This window comes from Sardina pilchardus, chromosome 1 (genome assembly GCF_963854185.1).
Source record: "Sardina pilchardus chromosome 1, fSarPil1.1, whole genome shotgun sequence".
NCBI classification, from domain to species: domain Eukaryota; kingdom Metazoa; phylum Chordata; class Actinopteri; order Clupeiformes; family Clupeidae; genus Sardina; species Sardina pilchardus.
Window position 1 is genome coordinate 35,540,962 of NC_084994.1, and position 27,841 is coordinate 35,568,802.

The window sequence follows — 27,841 nt, forward strand, 5'->3', positions numbered from 1 at the left end:
TAACTTTACTAAAAATGCTAACCAGGTTGATTAGCTAACTTAACCGATGATTCCTAGCAGTAATGTTAAAAATGCTAACTATGCTAACAATGCTAAATTTGCTAACAATGCTAACCAGGTTGATTAGCTTACTTAGTTTATGATTTTTTGCAGTTATGCTAAAAATGCTAACAATGCTAACCATGCTAACTAGCTAACTTGCTAGTGAGGACTTTTATTTTGAAACATTTGTTGCTAGGGTATCCATGGTGGCCACTATCAGGAAACAAGAAGTTACTGCAGTATAATCATGTTGGTTGCTATGGAAACGGTCATAAACACTTAATTTTAATGGTTGCTATGTTGGTTGCTAGGTACATGGAGGTTTCATGTAGTTGACTGGAGGCATAGTGGATGATAACTGACAGTTGGAATGGTTGAACAGTTCAATAGTTGAGTAGTTTCAGTGGTTAAATGATTTAATAGTCGAGGATCAAGGAGCGAGGGAGGACATATAAACGCTGCTTGAGAGGGACCCACAGTAAATACTTTAAAAGTTGTATGTAGATAGTCTAATTAATGTTGATAGATAGAATGTTTAATGGATGTTGATAGGCAGATTGTTTAATAGATATTGATTGACAGTTTAATGGGTGGATGAGTGAATGGTCTGAAGAAGATGAATGGATAGAAGGTTGGATGGAATGTGCCTTATATTCTTGTTAAGAGAGACACTGATACAGCTCTCTGAGAGTAGTTGACACAGGTGTAATCAATTTAACTGGCTAGTCTTAAGAGAGCCAGAATACTCTTAAAGCCTGAGACAGAGTAAATAATTTAAAAGTTGAATGTAGATAGTCTAATTAATGTTGATAGACAGAGAGTTTAATGGATGTTGATAGACAGATTGTTTAATAGATGTTGATAGACAGTTTAATGGGTGGATGAGTGAATGGTCTGAAGAAGATGAATGGATAGAATGTTGGATGGAATGTGCCTTATATTCTTGTAGAATGGAGAGACACAGCTCTCTACTGAGAGTAGTGGATACAGATACAGGTGTAATCAATTTAACTGGCTAGTCTTAAGAGAGCCAGCCTGAGACAGAGTAGATTGTTTAAAAGTTCAATGTAGAGCGTCTAATTGATGTTGTTGATAGGCAGACTGTTTAGAATGGGTGGATGAGTGAATGGTTTGAAGAAGATGAATGGATATAAAGTTGGATGGAATTAGGAGGACTTATTTTGATACTGTTGTGCGCAGAGGATACAGGGGAACAGAATATGTAGTCTTCAGAGAGGAGCCTGAGAGAAACTGACAGTTGGTGCCCAGGTGGCTGACCAGCTGGGGTAACATTCTAATTGCTGCCGTGATGTCATAATGAGCAATGTTAAGTCTATGGGGGAAATGGTGATAGTTTTTAACTAATAGTTTAAAAAGTATAAAAGTTACAAAGTTGAAAAATATAAAGCACATATGGCATAAGCAAGACCTACGCAACAAAGTTTGAATGAAGTTTCTACGTTAAACGGTTGAAGCTGAATTGCGAGCGTTAGAAGAAGAAGTTTAATAATAACTAGAAATGCAATTCCAAGGAATTACCAGTGCATGAAAATGCAAAAATAGATGGATAATGTAGATATGGTTGCTAAGGTGTAGCTAGGGTAAACATGGTGGTTGCATAGTTTACAGAGAGTTGATAGTGTGAAGGTAGACAGTTTAAAGATGAAACATTCCAGCTCTAACTTAACTAGTGATTTCTATTCATGTTAAAATGTTGATTAGCTAACTTAGGTAATGATTTCTAGCAGTTACGCTAAAAATGCTAATTATGCTAGCAATGATAACTTTACTAACAATGCTAACCAGGTTGATTAGCTAACTTAGCTAATGATTTCTAGCAGTTACGCTAAAAATGCTTATTATGCTAGCAATGCTAACTTTACTAACAATGCTAACCAGGTTGATTAGCTAACTTAACCGATGATTTCTAGCAGTTATGCTAAAAATGCTAACTATGCTAACAATGCTAACTATGCTAACTAGCTAACTTGCTAGTGAGGACTTTTATTTTGAAACATTTGTTGCTAGGGTATCCATGGTGGCCACTATCAGGAAACAAGAATTTACTGCAGTATAATCATGTTGGTTGCTATGGAAACGGTCATAAACACTTAATTTTAATGGTTGCTATGTTGGTTGCTAGGTACATGGAGGTTTCATGTAGTTGACTGGAGGCATAGTGGATGATAACTGACAGTTGGAACGGTTGAACAGTTCAATAGTTGAGTAGTTTCAATGGTTAAATGATTTAATAGTGTATTATTGCAGTGAGGACCTTTATTTTGAAACAGTTGTGGACAGAGGAAGTAGTGAAACAGGATCTGTAGTCTTAAAGGGATATTCCGCCATTTTTGGAAATACGCTCATTTTCCACCTCCCCTCGAGCAAAACAATCGATATTTACCTTGTTCCCGTTCATCCAGCCATTCTGTGAGTCTGGCGATACAACTTTTAGCTTCAGCCTAGCATAGATCACTGAATCGGATTAGACCATTAGCTTCTTGCCTGCTAGCTTCATGTTTAAAAGTGACTACGATTTCTGGTAATTTTCCCATTTAAAACGTGTCTCCTCTCAAGTTAGAAAGTGCAATAAGACCAACTGAAAATGAAACCTGGCGTTTTTCTAGGCTGATTTGACATGGAACTACACTCTCATCTGGCGTAATAATCAAGGCAACTTGCAAACGTACCATAGGCGCAGTGATATCGTACGCAGCATTTGAAAATAGTCCCCATAGACAACAAGCAGTAGTAGTGCCAGTAGCTGCAAGTTGCCTTGATTATTACGCCAGATGAGAGTGTAGTTCCATGTCAAATCAGCCTAGAAAAACGCCAGGTTTCATTTTCAGTTGGTCTTATTGCACTTTCTAACTTGAGAGGAGACACGTTTTAAATGGGAAAATTACCAGAAATCTTAGTCACTTTTAAACATGAAGCTAGCAGGCGAGAAGCTAATGGTCTAATCCGATTCAATGATCTATGCTAGGCTGAAGCTAAAAGTTGTATCGCCAGACTCACAGAATGGCTGGATGAACGGGAGCAAGGTAAATATCGATTGTTTTGCTCGAGGGAAGGTGGAAAATGAGCGTATTTCCACAAATGGCGGAATATCCCTTTAATGAGATTGTATGCTTAAAGCCTGAGACAGAAGGTGCCTCTCATAGCGTTTACGCGTCCTCTCTCGCTCCTCACTGATCTACATAAAGAATGATGGAGCGGCAACAATGGGATAGTCTAGCCCTTCTTCTATCTTTCTTTATGTAGATCATTGAGGATCGAGGAGCGAGGGAGGACATAAACGCTGCTTGAGAGGGACCCACAGTAAATACTTTAAAAGTTGTATGTAGATAGTCTAATTAATGTTGATAGATAGAATGTTTAATGGATGTTGATAGGCAGATTGTTTTATATTGATTGACAGTGTAATGGGTGGATGAGTGAATGGTCTGAAGAAGATGAATGGATAGAAGGTTGGATGGAATGTGCCTTATATTCTTGTTAAGAGAGACACTGATACAGCTCTCTGAGAGTAGTTGACACAGGTGTAATCAATTTAACTGGCTAGTCTTAAGAGAGCCATAGTACTCTTAAAGCCTGAGACAGAGTAAATAATTTAAAAGTTGAATGTAGATAGTCTAATTAATGTTGATAGACATAGAGTTTAATGGATGTTGATAGACAGATTGTTTAATAGATGTTGATAGACAGTTTAATGGGTGGATGAGTGAATGGTCTGAAGAAGATGAATGGATAGAATGTTGGCTGGAATGTGCCTTATATTCTTGTAGAATGGAGAGACACAGCTCTCTACTGAGAGTAGTGGATACAGATACAGGTGTAATCAATTTAACTGGCTAGTCTTAAGAGAGCCAGCCTGAGACAGAGTAGATTGTTTAAAAGTTCAATGTAGAGCGTCTAATTGATGTTGTTGATAGGCAGACTGTTTAGAATGGGTGGATGAGTGAATGGTTTGAAGAAGATGAATGGATATAAAGTTGGATGGAATTAGGAGGACTTATTTTGATACTGTTGTGCACAGAGGATACAGGGGAACAGAATATGTAGTCTTCAGAGAGGAGCCTGAGAGAAACTGACAGTTGGTGCCCAGGTGGCTGACCAGCTGGGGTAACATTCTAATTGCTGCCGTGATGTCATAATGAGCAATGTTAAGTCTATGGGGGAAATGGTGATAGTTTTTAACTAATAGTTTAAAAAGTATAAAAGTTACAAAGTTGAAAAATACAAAGCACATATGGCATAAGCAAGACCTACGCAACAAAGTTTGAATGAAGTTTCTACGTTAAACGGTTGAAGCTGAATTGCGAGCGTTAGAAGAAGAAGTTTAATAACTAGAAATGCAATTCCAAGGAATTACCAGTGCATGAAAATGCAAAAATAGATAGATAATGTAGATATGGTTACTAAGGTGTAGCTAGGGTAAACATGGTGGTTGCATAGTTTACAGAGAGTTGATAGTGTGAAGGTAGACAGTTTAAAGATGTAACATTCCAGTTCTAACTTAACTAATGATTTCTATTCATGTTAAAATGTTGATTAGCTAACTTAGCTAATGATTTCTAGCAGTTACGCTAAAAATGCTTATTATGCTAGCAATGCTAACTTTACTAACAATGCTAACCAGGTTGATTAGCTAACTTAGTTGATGATTTTTTGCAGTTATACTAAAAATGCTAACTATGCTAACAATGCTAACTATGCTAACTTGCTAGTGAGGACTTTTATTTTGAAACATTTGTTGCTAGGGTATCCATGGTGGCCACTATCAGGAAACAAGAAGTTACTGCAGTATAATCATGTTGGTTGCTATGGAAACGGTCATAAACACTTAATTTTAATGGTTGCTATGTTGGTTGCTAGGTACATGGAGGTTTCATGTAGTTGACTGGAGGCATAGTGGATGATAACTGACAGTTGGAATGGTTGAACAGTTCAATAGTTGAGTAGTTTCAATGGTTAAATGATTTAATAGTGTATTATTGCAGTGAGGACCTTTATTTTGAAACAGTTGTGGACAGAGGACGTAGTGAAACAGGATCTGTAGTCTTAATGAGATTGTATGCTTAAAGCCTGAGACAGAAGGTGCCTCTCATATAGCGTTTACGCGTCCTCTCTCGCTCCTCACTGATCTACATAAAGAATGATGGAGCGGCAACAATGGGATAGTCTAGCCCTTCTTCTATCTTTCTTTATGTAGATCATTGAGGATCGAGGAGCGAGGGAGGACATATAAACGCTGCTTGAGAGGGACCCACAGTAAATACTTTAAAAGTTGTATGTAGATAGTCTAATTAATGTTGATAGGCAGATTGTTTAATAGATATTGATTGACAGTTTAATGGGTGGATGAGTGAATGGTCTGAAGAAGATGAATGGATAGAAGGTTGGATGGAATGTGCCTTATATTCTTGTTAAGAGAGACACTGATACAGCTCTCTGAGAGTAGTTGACACAGGTGTAATCAATTTAACTGGCTAGTCTTAAGAGAGCCGGAGTACTCTTAAAGCCTGAGACAGAGTAAATCATTTAAAAGTTGAATGTAGATAGTCTAATTAATGTTGATAGACAGAGAGTTTAATGGATGTTGATAGATTGTTTAATAGATGTTGATAGACAGTTTAATGGGTGGATGAGTGAATGGTCTGAAGAAGATGAATGGATAGAATGTTGGATGGAATGTGCCTTATATTCTTGTAGAATGGAGACACACAGCTCTCTACTGAGAGTAGTGGATACAGATACAGGTGTAATCAATTTAACTGGCTAGTCTTAAGAGAGCCAGCCTGAAAAAGAGTAGATTGTTTAAAAGTTGAATGTAGAGCGTCTAATTGATGTTGATAGGCAGACTGTTTAGAATGGGTGGATGAGTGAATGGTTTGAAGAAGATGAATGGAAATAAAGTTGGATGGAATTAGGAGGACTTATTTTGATACTGTTGTGCGCAGAAGATACAGGGGAACAGAATATGTAGTCTTCAGAGAGATTGTAAAGCCTGAGAGAAACTGACAGTTGGTGCCCAGGTGGCCGGCCACCTGGCTTAAGATTCTAATTGCTGCCGTGATGTCATAATGAGCAATGTTAAGTCTATGGGGGGAATTGTAATAGTTTTTAACTAATAGTTTAAAAAGTATAAAAGTTACAAAGTTGAAAAATACTTTGCCCACATCGCGTAAGTAAGACCTACGCGACAAAATTCGAATGGAGTTTCTACGTTAAGCGGTTGAAGCTGAATTGCGTGCGTTAGAAGAAGAACTAGAAATGCAATTCCAAGGAATTACCAGTGCATGAAAATGCAAAAATAGATAGATAATGTAGATATGGTTACTAAGGTGTAGCTAGGGTAAACATGGTGGTTGCATAGTTTACAGAGAGTTGATAGTGTGAAGGTAGACAGTTTAAAGATGAAACATTCCAGTTCTAACTTAACTAATGATTTCTATTCATGTTAAAATGTTGATTAGCTAACTTAGCTAATGATTTCTAGCAGTTACGCTAAAAATGCTAATTATGCTAGCAATGCTAACTTCACTAACAATGCTAACCAGGTTGATTAGCTAACTTAACCGATGATTTCTAGCAGTAATGCTAAAAATGCTAACTATGCTAACAATGCTAAATTTGCTAACAATGCTAACCAGGTTGATTAGCTAACTTAGTTGATGATGTTTTGCAGTTATGTTAAAAATGCTAACTATGCTAACAATGCTAACCATGCTAACTAGCTAACTTGCTAGTGAGGACTTTTATTTTGAAACATTTGTTGCTAGGGTATCCATGGTGGCCACTATCAGGAAACAAGAAGTTACTGCAGTATAATCATGTTGGTTGCTATGGAAACGGTCATAAACACTTAATTTTAATGGTTGCTATGTTGGTTGCTAGGTACATGGAGGTTTCATGTAGTTGACTGGAGGCATAGTGGATGATAACTGACAGTTGGAATGGTTGAACAGTTCAATAGTTGAATAGTTTCAATGGTTAAATGATTTAATAGTGTATTATTGCAGTGAGGACCTTTATTTTGAAACAGTTGTGGACAGAGGAAGTAGTGAAACAGGATCTGTAGTCTTAATGAGATTGTATGCTTAAAGCCTGAGACAGAAGGTGCCTCTCATATAGCGTTTACGCGTCCTCTCTCGCTCCTCACTGATCTACATAAAGAATGATGGAGCGGCAACAATGGGATAGTCTAGCCCTTCTTCTATCTTTCTTTATGTAGATCATTGAGGATCGAGGGAGGACATATAAACGTTGCTTGAGAGGGACCCACAGTAAATACTTTAAAAGTTGTATGTAGATAGTCTAATTAATGTTGATAGACAGAATGTTTAATGGATGTTGATAGGCAGATTGTTTAATAGATATTGATTGACAGTTTAATGGGTGGATGAGTGAATGGTCTGAAGAAGATGAATGAATAGAAGGTTGGATGGAATGTGCCTTATATTCTTGTTAAGAGAGACACTGATACAGCTCTCTGAGAGTAGTTGACACAGGTGTAATCAATTTAACTGGCTAGTCTTAAGAGAGCCAGTGTAGGCCTACTCTTAAAGCCTGAGACAGAGTAAATAATTTAAAAGTTGAATGCAGATAGTCTAATTAATGTTGATAGACAGAGAGTTTAATGGATGTTGATAGACAGATTGTTTAATAGATGTTGATAGACAGTTTAATGGGTGGATGAGTGAATGGTCTGAAGAAGATGAATGGATAGAATGTTGGATGGAATGTGCCTTATATTCTTGTAGAATGGAGAGACACAGCTCTCTACTGAGAGTAGTGGATACAGATACAGGTGTAATCAATTTAACTGGCTAGTCTTAAGAGAGCCAGCCTGAGACAGAGTAGATTGTTTAAAAGTTGAATGTACTGTAGAGCGTCTAATTGATGTTGATAGGCAGACTGTTTAGAATGGGTGGATGAGTGAATGGTTTGAAGAAGATGAATGGATATAAAGTTGGATGGAATTAGGAGGACTTATTTTGATACTGTTGTGCGCAGAGGATACAGGGGAACAGAATATGTAGTCTTCAGAGAGATTGTAAGCTTGAAGCCTGAGAGAAACTGACAGTTGGTGCCCAGGTGGCTGACCAGCTGGGATAACATTCTAATTGCTGCGGTGATGTCATAATGAGCAATGTTAAGTCTATGGGGAAATTGTTAATAGTTTTTATTTAATAGTTCAAAAAGTATAAAAGTTACAAAGTTGAAAAATACAAAGCACACATGGCATAAGCAAGACCTACGCAACAACGTTTGAATGAAGTTTCTACGTTAAACGGTTGAAGCTGAATTGCGAGCGTTAGAAGAAGAAGTTTAATAAAAAGCCTAGGAAGAACAGTACAGTGCATTTTCATGCACTGTAATAAGAAGCCTAGGAAGAACAGTACAGTGCATTTTCATGCACTGTAATAAGAAGAATAGGAAGAACAGTACAGTGCATTTTCATGCACTGTAATAATAAGAAGCCTAGGAAGAACAGTACAGTGCATTTTCATGCACTGTAATAATAAGAAGAATAGGAAGAACAGTACAGTGCATTTTCATGCACTGTAATAATAAGAAGAAGAAGAAGAAGAAGAAGAAGAAGACCGAGGAAGAACAGTACAGTGCATTTTCATGCACTGTAATGATGGAGTGGCAACAATGGGATAGTCTAGCCCTTCTTTTATCTTTCTTTATGTAGATCATTGAGGATCGAGGAGCAAGGGAGGACATATAAACGCTGCTTGAGAGGCACCCACAGTAAATACTTTAAAAGTTGTATGTAGATAGTCTAATTAATGTTGATAGACAGAAAGTTTAATGGATGTTGATAGGCAGATTGTTTAATAGATATTGATTGACAGTTTAATGGGTGGATGAGTGAATGGTCTGAAGAAGATGAATGGATAGAAGGTTGGATGGAATGTGCCTTATATTCTTGTTAAGAGAGACACTGATACAGCTCTCTGAGAGTAGTTGATACAGATGTAATCAATTTAACTGGCTGGTCTTAAGAGAGCCATGAGTGTATTTTAAAGCCTGAGACAGAGTAAATCATTTAAAAGTTGAATGTAGATAGTCTAATTAATGTTGATAGACAGAGAGTTTAATGGATGTTGATAGGCAGATTGTTTAATAGATGTTGATAGACAGTTTAATGGGTGGATGAGTGAATGGTCTGAAGAAGATGAATGGATAGAAAGTTGGATGGAATGTGCCTTATATTCTTGTAGAATGGAGAGACACAGCTCTCTACTGAGAGTAGTGGATACAGATACAGGTGTAATCAATTTAACTGGCTAGTCTTAAGAGAGTGTGTGCTTAAAGCTGAGACAGAGTAGATTGTTTAAAAGTTGAATGTAGATCGTCTAATTGATGTTGATAGGCAGACTGTTAAGAATGGGTGGATGAGTGAATGGTTTGAAGAAGATGAATGGATAGAAAGTTGGATGGAATTAGGAAGACTTACGTTGATACAGTTATGCGCAGAGGATACAGGGGAACAGAAAATGTAGTCTCAAGAGGGCCAGTGTTTAAATCCTGAGAGAGTGAGAGAGCTGCTGCACCTGGACTGGCCACCTGGTGTAACATTCTAATTGCTGCCGTGATGTCATAATGAGCAATGTTAAGTCTATGGGGAAATTGTTAATAGTTTTTATTTAATAGTTCAAAAAGTATAAAAGTTACAAAGTTGAAAAATACAAAGCACACATGGCATAAGCAAGACCTACGCAACAACGTTTGAATGCAGTTTCTACGTTAAACGGTTGAAGCTGAATTGCGAGCGTTAGAAGAAGAAGTTTAATAATAACTAGAAATGCAATTCCAAGGAATTACCAGTGCATGAAAATGCAAAAATAGATAGATAATGTAGATATGGTTACTAAGGTGTAGCTAGGGTAAACATGGTGGTTGCATAGTTTACAGAGAGTTGATAGTGTGAAGGTAGACGTTTTAAAGATGAAACGTTCCAGTTCTAACTTAAGTAATGATTTCTATTCATGTTAAAATGTTGATTAGCTAACTTAGCTAATGATTTCTAGCAGTTACGTTAAAAATGCTTATTATGCTAGCAATGCTAACTTTACTAACAATGCTAACCAGGTTGATTAGCTAACTTAACCGATGATTTCTAGCAGTAATGCTAAAAATGCTAACTATGCTAACAATGCTAAATTTGCTAACAATGCTAACCAGGTTGATTAGCTAACTTAGTTGATGATTTTTTGCAGTTATACTAAAAATTTTAACTATGCTAACAATGCTAACCATGCTAACTAGCTAACTTGCTAGTGAGGACTTTTATTTTGAAACATTTGTTGCTAGGGTAGGCTATCCATGGTGGCCACTATCAGGAAACAAGAAGTTACTGCAGTATAATCATGTTGGTTGCTATGGAAACAGTCATAAACACTTAATTTTAATGGTTGCTATGTTGGTTGATAGGTACATGGAGGTTTCATGTAGTTGACTGGAGGCATAGTGGATGATAACTGACAGTTGGAATGGTTGAACAGTTCAATAGTTGAGTAGTTTCAATGGTTAAATGATTTAATAGTGTATTATTGCAGTGAGGACCTTTATTTTGAAACAGTTGTGGACAGAGGACGTAGTGAAACAGGATCTGTAGTCTTAATGAGATTGTATGCTTAAAGCCTAAGACAGAAGGTGCCTCTCATATAGCGTTTACGCGTCCTCTCTCGCTCCTCACTGATCTACATAAAGAATGATGGAGCGGCAACAATGGGATAGTCTAGCCCTTCTTCTATCTTTCTTTATGTAGATCATTGAGGATCGAGGAGCGAGGGAGGACATATAAACGCTGCTTGAGAGGGACCCACAGTAAATACTTTAAAAGTTGTATGTAGATAGTCTAATTAATGTTGATAGACAGAATGTTTAATGGATGTTGATAGGCAGATTGTTTAATAGATATTGATTGACAGTTTAATGGGTGGATGAGTGAATGGTCTGAAGAAGATGAATGGATAGAAGGTTGGATGGAATGTGCCTTATATTCTTGTTAAGAGAGACACTGATACAGCTCTCTGAGAGTTGTTGATACAGGTGTAATCAATTTAACTGGCTAGTCTTAAGAGAGCCAGAGTGTACGCTTAAAGCCTGAGACAGAGTAAATCATTTAAAAGTTGAATGTAGCTATGGCTATGGCTATGGCTATGGCTATGGCTATGGTTATTTAGCAGACGCCTTTGTCCAAAGCGACATACAATATACAAAGCGACATACAATATACAAATAAATAACAATACAAATTAAATTAACAGTGAACAATTACAAACTAGGGAGAATAGTAATATTATCAGTAAAACAATAATTTTAAGCACTAACCTAATGAGAAATAAAACAGTGAAATGAGAATAGCAATCAAATAAGTCACTCAGTTAATTATATATAATAATAATAACTAAAGCATGGTATGGCTAAATTTAAGGACAATAGCAAAATAAATTTCAAATTCTATCAATAGACAAATTATAACAAAACAATACTATTATACAAACCATAACACATCACAAACTCAAAGGACTAAGTGCATATTAAATAAATATGCCTTAACCCTCTATTGCATGGCGTTGCCATATGGCAACACATGCTTTATCTTAGTGTTTCTAATTGGCAGTAACACAAAACCTACATTTTATTATCTATATTTGAAAAAGGGAATTTAAATTTTGATTTAAAAAAAGAATTGTTAGGTCACATGACTAGGATATATTGTTAATACTTCTATTTATACAGAGAGGTACCTAGGTGACCACCACCACCTATGGGCTACCTTTGGGTGGTCAAAATTCAGAATTTAGGAATCATTTCTTTGAGAAAAAAAAATGAAAACACTATCTGGAGTATGTAAACATGAAGCATTTATCATTAAAATAACTTTATATATAATGAGTTTCTTGTAAATTGGCAAAATGTATTTGTTGCCATATGGCAACAACATGCGAATATTGAACTTTTTATGTCCATTCAAATGAATGGTATCATAGGATTACAATAGGATTGCATAGTACTAGTATACTCTGGGAATATAAACAACTTTTGACAATATTTTGATGTAAAAAAAACATTTTTTACACTTTTATTTTTAATACCAGACATATTGGAGTCTTTTAGGACAATGTAAATGTTTACCAATTCGCAAATTGTTTGTGGAATGAGGTTCAGATAGTATAGAGACTGGAGCGGTGAAGATGTATTTTGTGTTATATGTCACTACACAGTCAGCTAGACATGCTGTTTTCATCATTTTTGTTTAGGATTTTTGAGAACATAAAAGCAAATTGTTTTCTTTTCTATCAAAGAAGTATCAGGATTAGCTAGAATGCTGCAATGAGGAGAAAAACATTGATGTATGTAGCGGATAGAGACTGCAGTCACTCATCCTATCTCTTTGGCTACAGCTTTAGCACCTGAGGCCCAAAGTTCAAGGGCAAATGGGGTGACCCTTCTCTCCTCTCACTATAAATGGTGTAAGAAGTGGGCTGGCTTGCTGTGGAGCCATCCAAGGCATGCCCAGTGTGTACCTGTTGTATGAACCGCAATAGAGAACCCTAGGTTAGGTTGACCCTTGAATGTGGGACCCCAAATATGATTTAGGCATGGCTTAGAGGGTAGGAGAAGTCTGTCAGGGGTGTATGTGAATGATACCTATGTCTCTCTGTTTGTACAGTATGGATTTGCACACTCTCTGAAGGGGGGGGCTCTATGACGGTGCGGCCTCACTACAGTTGACTATGTCCTCTGACTGCAATAGAACCCTATACATTTGGGGAATGAAAGGCATCCAAATTAAATACAGTAACTTAAATGATGACATTATTTTATATAAACTTTGGTTTTGATCACAACAATTACGTTATGGCCCTAAAGGAAGGCTATATATTTCCAAGGCGGACTGCACTATGGCAATATCACCATGATATAGTCACTTTATTGTCCAAAATACAGTTAAATCTGCATTATGTTAGGTTAACAACTCAATGTATCAGAGCATACCTAATGAAAGCTTAATTAGATTCATTTTTAAAACATTTATAATTAAATAAAAGTAAGTTTTTGAAGAAAAATGGGATTTTATAGCATTTTCCACGACTGCGCATTGTTGCCATATGGCAACAAATTACCAACTACCCCCCCTTTACTTTTTTTTTTTTTTTTTTTTTCAATTTTCATTATTTAAACCATTTTAAATAAGAAAAAAACATTAAAACATTTTTTTTAAGTATTGGTGATAATTCATGCAATAGAGGGTTAAGACCCCTCTTAAAAGATCCAAAGCTGTTGCTGGAACGGAGAGCACTGGGCAACTCATTCCACCAACACGGAACCACTGAAGAATAGGATCTACAATTTGACCTAGCATGTATGGTTGGTCGACATAACAGACGCTCCTCAGAAGATCGCAATGGGCGGTTGGGAATGTACATCGTGATTAAAGAACTGAAGTAGCTGGGAGCAGATCCAGTCAGTGTCCTATAGGCCAGAGTGAGAGATTTAAATTTAATTCTGGCTACTATAGGGAGCCAGTGGAGAGTAACTAGGAGAGGGGTTACATGTGTCCTCTTTGGCTGATTGAAGACCAGTCTAGTTAATGTTGATAGACAGAGAGTTTAATGGATGTTGATAAACAGTTTAATGGGTGGATGAGTGAATGGTCTGAAGAAGATGAATGGATAGAAAGTTGGATGGAATGTGCCTTATATTCTTGTAGAATGGAGAGACACAGCTCTCTACTGAGAGAGTAGTGGATACAGATACAGGTGTAATCAATTTAACTGGCTAGTCTTAAGAGAGCCAGGCCTGAGACAGAGTAGATTGTTTCAAAGTTGAATGTAGATCGTCTAATTGATGTTGATAGGCAGACTGTTTAGAATGGGTGGATGAGTGAATGGTTTGAAGAAGATGAATGGATAGAAAGTTGGATGGAATTAGGAAGACTTATGTTGATACCGTTGATACAGGGGAACAGAAAATGTAGTCTCAAGAAAGCCAGTTTAAAGCCTGAGAGAGAGAGAGAGAGAGAGAGCTGCTGCACCTGGACTGGCCACCTGGCGTAACATTCTAATTGCTGCCGTGATGTCATAATGAGCAATGTTAAGTCTATGGGGAAATGTTTAATAGTTTTTAATTTACAGTTTAAAAAGTATAAAAGTTACAAAGTTGAAAAATATATTGCACAGGTCTCCTTAGTAAGACCTACGTAACAAAGTTTGAATCAAGTTTCTACGTTAAACGGTTCAAGCTGAATTGCGAGCGTTAGAAGAAGTTGGAATAATAAGAAACCTAGGAAGAACAGTACAGTGCATTTTCATGCACTGTAATAATAAGAAGAATAGGAAGAACAGTACAGTGCATTTTCATGCACTGTAATAATAAGAAGTTGAAGTAGAAGACTAGGAAGAACAGTACAGTGCATTTTCATGCACTGTAATAATAAGAAGAAGCAGAAGACCGAGGAAGAACAGTACAGTGCATTTTCATGCACTGTAACTAGAAAATGTAATTCCATGGAAGGAATTACCATTGCATGTAAATGCAAAAAGGTTGCTGACTGTGTAAAACATTCCTATTAGGTCTATAGTTAAAAAGACAACTAGGCTACGTACAGAAGAATAGATAAATAACAATAACCCAATTACATTTCCACTGAAATTACTTGGAAAGTCACATTTAAAAAGTGATTTATGAAAATGCATCAAAATTGTGGATATAGGCTATTATGGAAAATAACTCTTCATTTAGGCTATTAGAATTTAAGACTGAAATGAAGTAGGCAACTTCAAACGAGTTGCAAGAGCTGATACTTTAGTAGCCTACAGTGAAACGACTGGTAGGATAGCTTATATAGCCTTCATATCTACACGAATGCAGGTTGAAAGTAGGCCATAGACTTAGACACCATTGGAATACGGAATACAATGTCAAACAACGCCAATCAACTATGATGCAGCAACAGGTAGGATATCTAGCAAATGTAACGTTAGCTTACAGTAGGATATTTGTAGGCCTACAGGATGAGCTAGTATGTTCTTCGAAGTGTCTCCAGGTGTGTGATTGTCCTAATAGGAATGTACAAGCTGTTAACAAAGGTTTTTAATTTGTGAATGATACCGAAAAACCTAGCCTGGAGCAAGTTTGGTTGTCGTTAGCTAAATACAGTGTTAGATTTACGTTGACGTTAGGTTAGATTGTCTTTAGCTGTTGATAACGTTACCGAGAGCAAACCGGTTACTCTAACGATATAAACAAATCCAGTTAGGAGTAGCCTAACAGGAGACAAGACGATAACGTCCTGGTTTAGCCTACAGCAGCTATGGCATGGTAGAATGTTTTCATAGCTGTTAGTAGCCTACTCAGCACGCAGCTACAGTTTAATGAGTAGACAAAACATTCAGGTTGCAGCGGTGGCATGGCTTTAGTTTGGATCAAAGATCCTTGATTACTGACAGCTGAGCACTGACGTAACAATTAGTCTTTGCCGCCAAAGGATCTCAATGTAAACTCTATGGGAATTTTAAACTCTTTTATCGTAAATATCTAAAAAAGTATGAAGTTCACAAATGTCAAAAATACAATCGTCAAATCTCCGTTACAAGGTCTTTGTAGGAGTGCTTGAATGACGTCAAACGGTTAAGTGGTTTTAGCGTTATAAATCGTTGATTTTGGTCGGAGGAAGAATAATTATCCCGATAATAAAAAGAACAGGGATAACAGTACATTGCATTTACATGCAATGTAATAAGAAGCCTAGGAAGAACAGTACAGTGCATTTTCATGCACTGTAATAATAAGAAGAACAGTGATAACAGTACATTGCATTTAACATGCAATGTAATGACAAAGACAGATTCCAAACAAAAATTTACAAAATTAACAAATAACATTCATTTGTAAATTCAAGGTTCATGTGTAGTTTTGTGTTACGGAACATACTCCATCCAATCGTTCAGTGATGCAAGTTACATATACAGTATAATATGTTTGTGAATGTCTATGCTATAGAGCAGTGGTTTCCAAACTTTTAACAGGCATGTACCCCCTGAGACATTATAGATCTTCCCGAGTACCCCCACACCACCAACAACACGTTTTTTTAATTATTATTAATATTTATTCATATCAATTTTGTCACAGACAGATCTCACACACATTAGGCCTACAACACATATGTCCAAGATCTCATTAAAGCTATTGTTAACTTTTCACATACTATTGCTTTTCACATATTAACATTGTATATTTTCTTAACTTCTCTGCTGTAAAGTAATAATAAAAAAGGAAGTACATAACAATAGCTAAACTAAATTGGAGTATAGTAAACCACACAGAATAGGCCTACCACCTCTCCACCCACGTCACCAATCAATGTGAGGGATGTGCCTGGATGTTCTTGCATAATGCAGCGATGTTAGGCCGAATTGGGGACAGTTTCAGTCTTCGATAATTTTCAACAGTCTGTAGGCTACTCTTAAGGCAGACCAACACTGAGAATCCAGTCTCGCATAAATACGTTGTAGCAAATGGCATCAACGTCTTAGCTCGGTTTGCCAGGGCCGGATACTCTGCCCGCAAACTAACCCAGACATCTGTCACTGTCTTCTGACCGAAATCTGATAGTTTTAGTTTGCTATGATAGTGTCTTGACCTGAAAAGCTTGTCCCGACAGCAGGTGACTCCTTTGACGTGTCTGTTGTCGCTGCGTGAATCTCCATCTCTGTCTCCACTCTCCAATATTTAGTTAATGCGGAGAAAATACGTTTTTTAATGTGCAGTGCAAATGCGGCAGTTAAGGAAAGGCATGATATTGATATTTTTTCACGTACCCCCTGAAATCGGTCCACGTACGCGTACCCCAGTTTGACAACCACTGCTATTCATGGGTTTCAACAGGTCCCTTTCCACAGGTGTATAGAATTAAGCACCTAAATTATGAATGCAGAATGCATGGTGCTTGATTAACCCACCTGTGGAAAGGGACCTGATGAAACCCATGAATTCATGGGTTTCATCAGGTCCCTTTCCACAGGTGTATAAAATCAAGCACCATGATTATCAATGCAGACTGCATGGTGCTTGATTAATACACCTGTGAAAAGGGACTTGATGAAACCCATGAATAGAGTATCCCACAATCATGATTCTTACATTGGCAGATTTCTTGACAATCCCACGGACACAATTATGAATAGACATTTCAACTGGCATGCTTACTGGTGAGAAAATATTAATGCAACGCAAATTATATTTTCTTCATAGCTTCATATAAGACATATGCAAGGATTATATATGTCATACATTCCTGCTGGATATGGGTAGCGTAGACTGTCCTTCACAAAAAAAAATAGCATACAGATATAACATATATGGCAGTTACAGTGACCAAGATGAGAGCTTGGTGTCTTTATAAAAAATGTGTTTCATTGTAGGTTTTTGGTTGAGGTGCACACATCCACAGAACCAATAATTCAGGTGCCGGACAAAAGTGGTAGACAATGTAATTCATTGGTCCGCACACTGGGTAAGCTGAGCTCCAAAAATACACTTTTTATTAAGGCAATGTTTTGATCAGTGGGATCTTCCTCAGGCGTTGCCTTAAAAAGTGTATTTTTGGAGCTTACTCAGTGTGCGGACCAATCAATTACATTTTCATTGTAGGTTTTCAATACTACTTATCACCTTACCATTCCCATCCACGTCAATTTACTGGCCATCCACAAGAATAACCAAGAAATGTATAGCATATAGATATAGCATATGGCAGTTACAGTGACCAAGATGAGAGCTTAAATGTAAACGTAAAAAATTACACTGAAAATAGCCTGCCTCACAACTTTAAAATACATTTGTCTGATGATACATGGGCCTACCAATGGTAGGTGTCTTCGTAAAAATGTATGTCATTGTAGGTTTTCCATGCTACTTTACCCTCTATCATTCCCATCCCTACCACGTCAACTTATTGTCCATCCACAAGAATAACCAAGAAGTCTGACTCGCTGCTCGAAAGCTTCCAACCAAAGACGCTGTCCGTCTCCGAGTGCACGATCATTTGAGCGCACAGGCGGCTGTTCCTCTTCATGTTCGGAACCACGGCCCAGCACGTCTTTGTCACTGAGGTCAGTAACTGGTGGTCGGCGGCCGGCAGATCCACCACACAGGAGCACAGCTTGAGGGGAGCGGACTCCACCACTACATTCACCCTGCTGCTGACCGTGTCCAACGCAGTGCGCGCAAAATTGAGTGTGAGCTGAACGAAGTAGCAGCCTTCCCGTTTCACTTGGAGCATTCTTTGAATCTCGTCGTACTTCAGATTCCTTCCGATGGAAGAGCTGTTGCCGAATTCAATGGTCTTTGGTTGGGGTGCGCACATCCACAGAAATAGTCCAGGTGCCGGACAAAAGTATAGATATAATAGACTGGATTGGTCCGCACACTGGGTAGGCTCCAAAAATACACTTTATTTACTTCATAAAAGGCAACGTTTCAATCCGCAGTGGGATCTTCTTCAGGCCTGAGTATATGAACACACACACACACACACACACACACACACACACACATACTGTACACACACACACACACACACACACACACACATTAAATATGGTCACAATATCTCCCACTGTCTATTACTCACTTCCAAAAGCCTAAAACATTCTTATTCACAGAAGGGCTGTGGTACATCTAAAATGTTCCTGGCGGAGAATCAAGTCTGGGCTGTGTGTTTATCTAAGCAACTTTCTGTAAACAATGGCAGATGGATAGATGGATAGATAGATAGATAGATAGATAGATAGATAGATAGATGCGTTATGTTAATCTCCAAAGGGACATTTCAGAACTACAGTTTTGAGGAAATACGTCAGATTGCGGATTTATTATAGAGACCGGTAAGTAATTCAACATACTGTATTTGCTTGCATAGTGCTAATCATCCTCACCGTTGTCAAACTATGAAAACTCATTTGTTAATTCATACTGAGCTGTGACTGAATATTGCTACGCTAAGCCGAGTGTTGCAGTCTGTAGGTGACTAGCCTACTAGGGATTTCTGTAGGAATTCCTGAAGGCTTGTGAAATGTTTCATTCCGTTCCATTCACCAATTGAATTAGCCCTATAGGCGATCAGGGACAGACTTACTGTACACTCTCTGGGGAAGACAGTCTATTTCCCAGAGGCATCAACACGAATGCTATACAGAGAAAAGAACAAGGAAACTGGATATACATGACAGCAGGTCAAAACAAGCTGCCTATGAAAGAGAAACACAAAATGATGAACACGTGACTCACATGACATCTTGCCAACTAGAGCATTCCCCTGACTGAGGCCAAAATGTATTAGCAATGGTGAAGTTTTCACAGGATATTTTGGTTTATGGGTCAACAGACTGCAGTTCTAATCCCCTACATTAATATTATTTATACGTTACAGGTATGTATACAGTAGATTAATAGAATTGCTCAACACCTTCAGCTGTCCATTCAGTGTGGCCAAAGGGCCGGCTCCCGGACGAGCCCCCACTTTGCCATGACTTGACATTCTGATGCACTGATGGCATTCACACAAATATTTAGTTTTGAGAGATGGACTAAGGATTTTGAGCAAGAAACTGTAATTTAATAAATAATGAATGAAACTTTTCTCTCTTTCCAGATCTCGGTGGCAAGGCTTTCACCTTCCCAGAAGAGACAGACCATAGCTATGTTAAGCTGCAGCCTGCTGGAAAACACACACACCAAAATGTTTAAACCAACAGTAACCTCTGGGCAGACTGGATGTTCAGCAAACGTTTCTTTAAGCTCAAACGGTAAGTAACATTTATAGAGTTTTGTTTCAGACATACTGTACCTTATAATAATAATAATAATAATAATAATGACAATAACAATGCTTTTGTTCCACATACAGCAGCAGATGTTGTTCCTGCTCTACTTGGCCAAAGATTCCTTCAAAGTATCAAGATACCTTAGCCTGGCAAGCCAAACTACACAGAAATGTAGAGTCTGGGGTCGGACCATTCACAGAGTTGAAGCCTGTGGGTGGGATGAACAGTTGTCTTTCAAACTGCTTCTGCACGTAATAGGCCAGCATTTGTGACCAATCGTAGCCGGTCGGCAAAACGGCAACAGGGCTGCCAAGTTTCAGAAAATTGCAAGCGACAGTGAGATGCGTTCGTCGAACATTTGTTTGACTGTCTGTCACACTCAAAGCGTGACACTTGGCAGCTCCGATTAGATTCGCTATTTCAAGTGTGAACTTACCAAGACAGACGCAAATAGATGTTATGTTACACAGCTCTGCAACAAGTATAGGACAATGATAGACGTAGCAGCCTTAACATTAACTTGGAAACTCAAAGAGAAACAGCGAATCAACAGTGAAGAAAATCTAGCAAGCAGGAGAACGTTTTAAATCTAATTATCGGAGTCGGCGCTGTTGTGTGTGAAAGATAAGTTAGATGCCAAGACCCGCCTTTCGTTGCTTCTGATTTGTTTATTGCGTGATGCCTTCGGGCTCAAGGACTCCGTATACAGATAGAGCGTTCTGATTGGTCAGGCCGATCTGCAGCCTGGCGCAGTCTTGGCCTCAACGGTGCGACCCTAGACCATCCCGCTAGGCAAAAATATTTTTGGCCGCTAGGGTGCGTCTAGATTTCTAGGCTAAAGATACCTAGGACAAGCATACAAGTATACCATAATATGTGTAACAGAAGACAAAGCCAAAGCAAGTAAAGTGAAAAGTGGATTGAGTGGAGTTGATTACGAAACAGCATCAGCAGAATTGCTGACTGAACAGATCTCTGAAGGAATGCAGCTGGGAATGGCCCAGGTCTGCCAGGCAAGTCTGTTCAGAGACCCTGTCACAGTTGTCTACAGAAACATCTTTGTCTTTAAAAAAAAAAAATAGATCAGTGGTTGTGCAAAACGTCTGGAGTCTTTTTTTCCTCCCTCCTATATAAAGCAACTCGTCTGCACCACAGCCTCCAGTTTTGTTAAAGGATCGGCTACAAAATAAGGAAAGATGAAGTTGATCTCATTTGCTCTTGTTTGTTTGCTCCTTCAGAGATGCTCTGCTGAGGGACAAGGTGAGTCCCTTTCCGTCGTATTTAGATATCCTCACAGCAGGAATGTAAAACAGAAAACCAACTGCTGATAATGATTCCTGTATTTAACAATATCTCTTATCTCTTGACTGATGGATGTTTCATTTGTTGTACGGAATAGTCTGAGAGCTTACACACATGCAGTGTTTTGCAGATTGAGGGTAGTATGATGTTTCATTGCAACACACTGTAGGCTACAGTATATAGCCTAATCTAAACAACATTCACAGTTTTACTGTATTCTGGCTGATAATATAATTTTCAAGCATATTTCATTATTTGTCATTATTTCTAACTGGCATCATCAACTGTAGTTTGTTCAGGGGAAATTGATTAAGCTCTTTTACAACAATGCCCTGAGTTAACAAACAAAGTCAAACAAAAATAAGACGTCGCCAGCATATCCATAACCTTTATATTAACTAATTTAATAAATAATTATTGAAACTTTTCTCTCTTTCCAGATCTCGGTGGCAAGGCTTTCACCTTCCCAGAAGAGACAGACCACAGCTATGTTAAGCTGCAGCCTGCTGGAAAGTGGCCCGTGAGCACAATCAGCGTCTGCCTGCGGTTCTACACCGACCTCCTGCAGAAGGAGCAGTGCTTCTTCTCCCTGGCGACCCGTTCCCATAGCAACGGCTTCCTGTTCTGCAAGGACGGGCTTAACCGGCACCACATGTACATCGGCAACGACAAGGCGGAATTCTTTGGCCTGCCGGACGAGCTGAACGCCTGGAACTCCTTCTGTGCCACGTGGGATTCCGAAACGGGCCTGACCCAAGTCTGGCTGAACGGCAAACCCAGCTCCAGGAAGACCCTCTTCAAGGGCGGCTCTCAGGGCAAGAGTCCGTTCATCGTTATCGGGCAGGATCAGGACAAGTACGGCGGGGGGATGCACAAGAACGATGCCGTGGTCGGGCAGCTCACGGACGTGCACATGTGGGACCGTGTCATCTCCCCGTGCGAGATCGAGAATTTCTCCAAAAACAGGGACTTCTCGAGAGGGAACATGATCAACTGGCATGACCTTGTATTCACCATCAATGGAAATGTGGTTTTAGAGGACAAGATTGCAAGCAGCAACTGTTCAAGCTTCGGTATGTACATTGAGCAACATCCCAAAATCAGATTAACAGATGGCAGACCACTGGGAGCATGCCGTTGGTGCTGTGCCAGTTCACTTTTAACTTAACTTTAACTTTAATTTAACTTGATTCAACTGGGAATATTAAGACATAACATGTCATTTAAATGATGGATGGATGAAGTGTAACTGAATACATTTTTAAAAGATTTTAGACCAATAGTGGCAAAAATATTGGGCCATTTTGTAAGCAAGCCACCGGTGGACCACCAGAAAACCAATGAGCAAAACACCAGCAGACCTCCAGACCTGCCCTCAGTGGTGTGCCAGCCTCTTGCCATCTGGGATGTTTTAGCCAACTGTTAATTGCGCTGGAAATAATAGAATATAATAGATACTTTTTTGATCACGTGAGGGAAATTCGGCGACTGGTCGGGGATCGAATCGTCAACTCACAGGTTACAAGCCCGAAGCCCTAACCAGTAGGCCACGGCTGCCCCTATGGTGAATAAAAAAGAGTTAAATGAATGATGACTGAAGTTAAATTTGTACTGCAGCTTATTGCATATTTGGGCATATTTCGTCATTTGTTCTCGACAAAACATTCTGTGCTCAAGATTGTGTGTCACTGAGAAGCAATTTATCAAGCTTGTAACAGACACTGAATTGTTTTCTTTTTTTTTCTCCCAGTCGCTGAAAACACGACGTCTTCTTGGACTCCAGGTACTTATACTTTTATAATACGTTGTGCTGTCCATGATTGTAGTGCCAGAGGGTGCTGTATTTACCTATAGGACAGGTATATTTATTCATTCATGTTTTTGTCTGGTGCATAAAATCTGAAAGAGCGCACTGCCATTCAAAAGTTTGGGATCACTTAGAAATGTCCATGCCACTCTATTATAGACAGAATACCAGCTGAGATCAGTTTAATCAGAAAGGGTAGCCGTTTTCAGGTTACATTATGTGGTTACATAATTGCAAAAGCCTTAAAGGGACACTTCACCGATTAGCATTAAGCTTTGTATCTTTAGAAAACCAGTCAAGTTTTTGAATGGTCGTGCATCATTCCCTCAGTTTGCCTTGAGATGGGAGAAATACGGATTTCATTGAAACCCATGAATAGGACTTCCTGCTTTCAATGATGTAAAATGACGGTTTTTACATCATTGAAAGCAGGAAGTCCAACATTGAAATCCGTATTTCTCCCATCCCAAGGCAAACTGAGGGAATGATGCACGACCATTCAAAAACTTGACTGGTTTTCTAAAGATACAAAGCTTAATGCTAATCGGTGAAGTGTCCCTTTAAAACTTTTTGGGTCACATGTGTCCTTCATCATTAATATTGTAAGTGCAACCATTCATCCAATGTTCCAAAGGCACATTCTGTTTACTAATCTGACATCATTTTAAACGGCTAACTGAGAAAACTCTGGAGAAGGCTTTTGCCATTATTCACATAATGTAATCTGAAAACGGCTACCCTCCCTTATGATTCTGTCTATTAAAACTATTGACTCTCTGTTTCTCTGTTTAACTATTGCATTGCTGTTATTTGTATGTAGCTCTGGACAAAACCGTCAGCTAAATACCATAACTTTAACTGCCACAAAAACACAAGACAGGACCAACATCTAAATTAGGGCTTGATCTAAAAGACATTTTCAACAATCTGTTAGAACCTTATGTAAAATGACAGTGAAATTAACATTTCAGGCTTGGTTACTGAGGGAGGGTTTAGTCCCCAATTATCAAATAGATTATTGGGTACATTCAGTCTGTTCTGTTGTTGCTAATATCAGTTCATCAAGCCAGGGTCACGCTCATTTTGCAAGAACTGAGGAGTTGCAGAGTTATGTCAGTGTTGTTTTTGCCTGAAGAAAATAAGTCCCAACACGTACTCGGGTAAAAAAAAAAACTTGCGTTTTGAGCCCAGTTCGCTCAATCATCTTTATCAGGTTTTGGAGACCCTCAGGCATAATGCATCCTTCAGGAAGAGAATATTCTGGCACCTTTAATGGGCTAGAAAAATCACATCAACTGTGGAGTTTGCCCGGGCCTGCAGGTTCTCAACACAACCCTACAGATGAAAAAGAGATATCCATAACAAGCGGATGATTGACCACCCCTCCTCCCTCCAACTTCTTACCAGTAGGGACACAAATTGATATGAGCTCTGGGGATGGTCAGTGATTCCCCTGATTCCCTGAGGTCACACATGATGATAAAGTCAGTCAGCGTTCCTGTTGTGAGTCGAAACGCATGTCATGCCTGGACATGTCCACTGGTTATGCTTCAACAAGAGACCTTTATCAGACGTGAAATGAAGGCTGTTTTGTAGGCCAACATCAAACAAGACTCTGTGTACATGTCATTTCAGACCAATCATTGGTCATGGTTCATGTGCTATTTTGCCTCTGATATTATGCAAAGTTACCTGCAGCTACATTTTAATTCTTGACCATGTTTGTTTTAAAATCCATATATATATATTTTTTGCCATCTTCACAGCTACGCAGGACCTCAGTGGAAAGGTGTTCACCTTCGGCGCAGCGACGGCAGACAGTTACGTCTTGCTGGAGTTACAGAGACAAAACATAGACGTCGCCAGCGTGTGTCTCAAATACTTCTCCGACATCCCCTCAAAAGACAGAGAGCAAACCTTCTTCTCCCTGGCGACCCGTTCCCACAGCAACGGCTTCCTGCTCTGCAAGGAGGGGCTCAACCGGCACCAGGTGTACATCGGCAGCGCCAGGGCAGAATTCTGGGGCCTGCCGGACGAGCTGAACGCCTGGAACTCCTTCTGTGCCACGTGGGATTCCGAGACGGGCCTGACCCAAGTCTGGCTCAACGGCAAGCCCAGCTCCAGGAAGACCCTCTTCAAGGGCGGCTCTCTGAGAGGAGTGCCAGTCGTCGCGCTCGGTCAGGACCAAGACGAGTATGGCGGTCGGTTCAGCTCCAACGACGCGCTCATCGGACAGATCGCGGACGTGCACATGTGGGACCGGGTCATCTCTCCGTGCGAGGTCAAGCAGTTCACGGAGAACAAGCTTGTCGGCGGTGGGAATCTGATCAGCTGGGAAGCACTGGAATACACCACATATGGAGATGTGGTCATGGAAAAGCAGATTGATGGTATCGGCCTGCAGGACTGTGCCGTGACTGCACTCTAAGAAGTAAAATGGCACATTGTGTGTGTGTGAGCTCAGGGACAACACAATTTTGTGTTAATTTCACACAGCAACAACAACAACACCACAAACAAGCAAGCAAACAAACAGAAAAGGTACACCTTTTTGCAGACACACATTTTGTTTGTTGTTTTGAGATAGCTGAACTCACCCTGTTCAGCTATGGCTGGCTGTTTCTGACCCAGCCAGGCAGCCACACAATTGTAGTGTTGAAATTGTGTTTTCCCTGAGCACACAGCAGATGTGTCATTTTAACACATTGCTTTTTAGAGTGTAGATAAAATGATCACTTAAGCCAGGGATTCCCAAATGATTCCCAAACGAAGGTGGCACGTGGGGGGAAAAGTTTGGGAACCGCTGACTTAAGCAATACAACACAAATGGGAGTGGGGTTGGTAAACAATATAGCCACGGCTTTGATTCATTTCTGAATAAAATGGGCACATGTTAATATAGATTTTCCGCATTTCTTGGCATTGTTACCAGCAGTACAGTGTGTGCCAAAAGACACTAGGTAGCAGGCTAGCTGTTTGTTGTCAGCTACACTGTTATCGGAGTTTGTAAGCATTTTTTTAAGTAGCCTAAGCCTTCTTAATGCTGCATTAATTAACTATTGAGAACATCATCAGTTAAGTATTATCATCAGTGACTGTGTGTGGGTTGTGATTCTGATAATCACAGTGGTCATGCTGCATGATCCAGGAAAACCACATTTAACCCTCATGTTGTCCTCAAATCTTACCGACGTTCGTTATCCTTGGGGTCAATTTGACCCCAGCTAACAAAACTCTCAAAAAATGATTGAAAATATTTTTTTTAACCCAGTTTTTTTTGAGGTAGGTACTTAACTAGAGTGTAATAACCACCATCAAAAGCCCTACAAAACAATCCCACCCCCCCACACCCCTTTATGAACCCTGGAACCCTGGCTGGCAATATGGCCAATCCAGTGTCAACAGCCCAAAGGCTGAGTTTTTGGACTTTTTCAGACCTGCCAAAATAACTTATATGTAATATGTACTTGTTTATGTAATAATGATAATAAGTACATGTTCTCATACTATTACAATAATAATATTCATATTGTGTCAAATATTCATTTACCTCATGTTTCATAAAAATGGGGTCAAATTGACCCCAATACCACCAACGTAACTATTTTTTTTACAGGACATTGGAAACATATTTTTGTGCAAATTTCATGTTTACTCTGTTGTACCCTTCAAATGAGGAAAAGTCATGAAACTTGAAGCAAAACAAAAAAAGTGAACCATATATTTTATGATGTTAAACATGGCTTGGGGTCAAATTGACCCCAAGGACAACATGAGGGTTAAAAACAAAGCACATTTGCCTGACTCCGCCTTTCTATGCACTACCGCTCAATTTGATTTCCCTTCAGTGATCTGTCTGGAATACCTTGATCCACTTTCGTTTACTCCGGCAAGTACACCTCTGTCCAATCAGCGAACAGAGGGCGTTCCCGAGAGTGATTAAATTTTGTGTCAAGTCTTTCATTATCGTTGTGTCCCCAGTGGTTAACATATGTCATTACCAAACGCTAGTGATTAGTGAACTTTAGACAAGCGTCCATAAACCCGGAAATAAACATTTACCAATGAATCTGGGGTGCCTCTCAATATCCCTCCTCAATCCTCAATGCTCGGTCCTCCAGGCTCATTCCCAAAGATCTATAACTAACACTGGATAGACTATCCCATTGTTGCTGCCCCATCATTCTTTATCCAGATCAGTGAGGACGAGGACCGAGGAAGGAAGGGAGGATCTATAAAAGACAAACGAGAGGCACCCAATGCCAGACTCTCTGCGAAGAGAGTCACGGTCTCCAGGTTACATTTGCGGCTGAATGAAATACAGTACTTACACAGAGGTGTAACTCTGAGTGTAAAGATGTGGGCCATTCTTCTCACAACGTTGCACTGTATTAGCGTACAGCCCAGATTTTTCCCCCTCTAGTCTACATGCAGTGAAAACCTCCTGAAAATGGTGCAATTACCGTGTGAAGTTCATCAGCTTTCTATTTTCTTCTCGATTTATCGAAATCTTCTGGGATTTATTTTTTAAGTATGGCTATGTTTTCTCTTTATTTGCAAGGTGGACCCACTGCTGAATTGAATTTTTCTTGTGTAGACTTGGCAGTAAAAGTACTTCACTAAAAAAACACTGTGTCTTGTTGAAGTCGTTTTTACGTAGTGGGTGCCTCTTAACTTCTCTCCTCAATCCTCAGTGCTTGATCCTCCAGGCTCACTCCCACTGATCTATAACTACTGGACAGACTATCCCATTATTGCCACCCCATCATTCTTTATGTAGATCAGTGAGATCAAGGACTGAGGAAGGAAGGGAGGATGTATAAAAGGCTAAATG

The 27,841-nt window shown here is 39.2% G+C and overlaps 1 protein-coding gene across 1 annotated transcript; it reads left to right on the forward strand.

Annotated features, from left to right (window-relative positions):
- The first annotated feature begins 21,057 nt into the window (after window positions 1-21,057).
- Window positions 21,058-27,635, forward strand: LOC134089213 (uncharacterized). Its single transcript, XM_062543588.1, has 4 exons — window positions 21,058-21,158; window positions 21,641-22,273; window positions 22,951-22,983; window positions 24,774-27,635. The coding sequence occupies exons 1-4, from the start codon at window positions 21,095-21,097 to the stop codon at window positions 25,433-25,435; spliced, it is 1,392 nt and encodes a 463-aa protein (XP_062399572.1). The 5' UTR covers window positions 21,058-21,094; the 3' UTR covers window positions 25,436-27,635.
- Window positions 27,636-27,841: the final 206 nt, after the last annotated feature.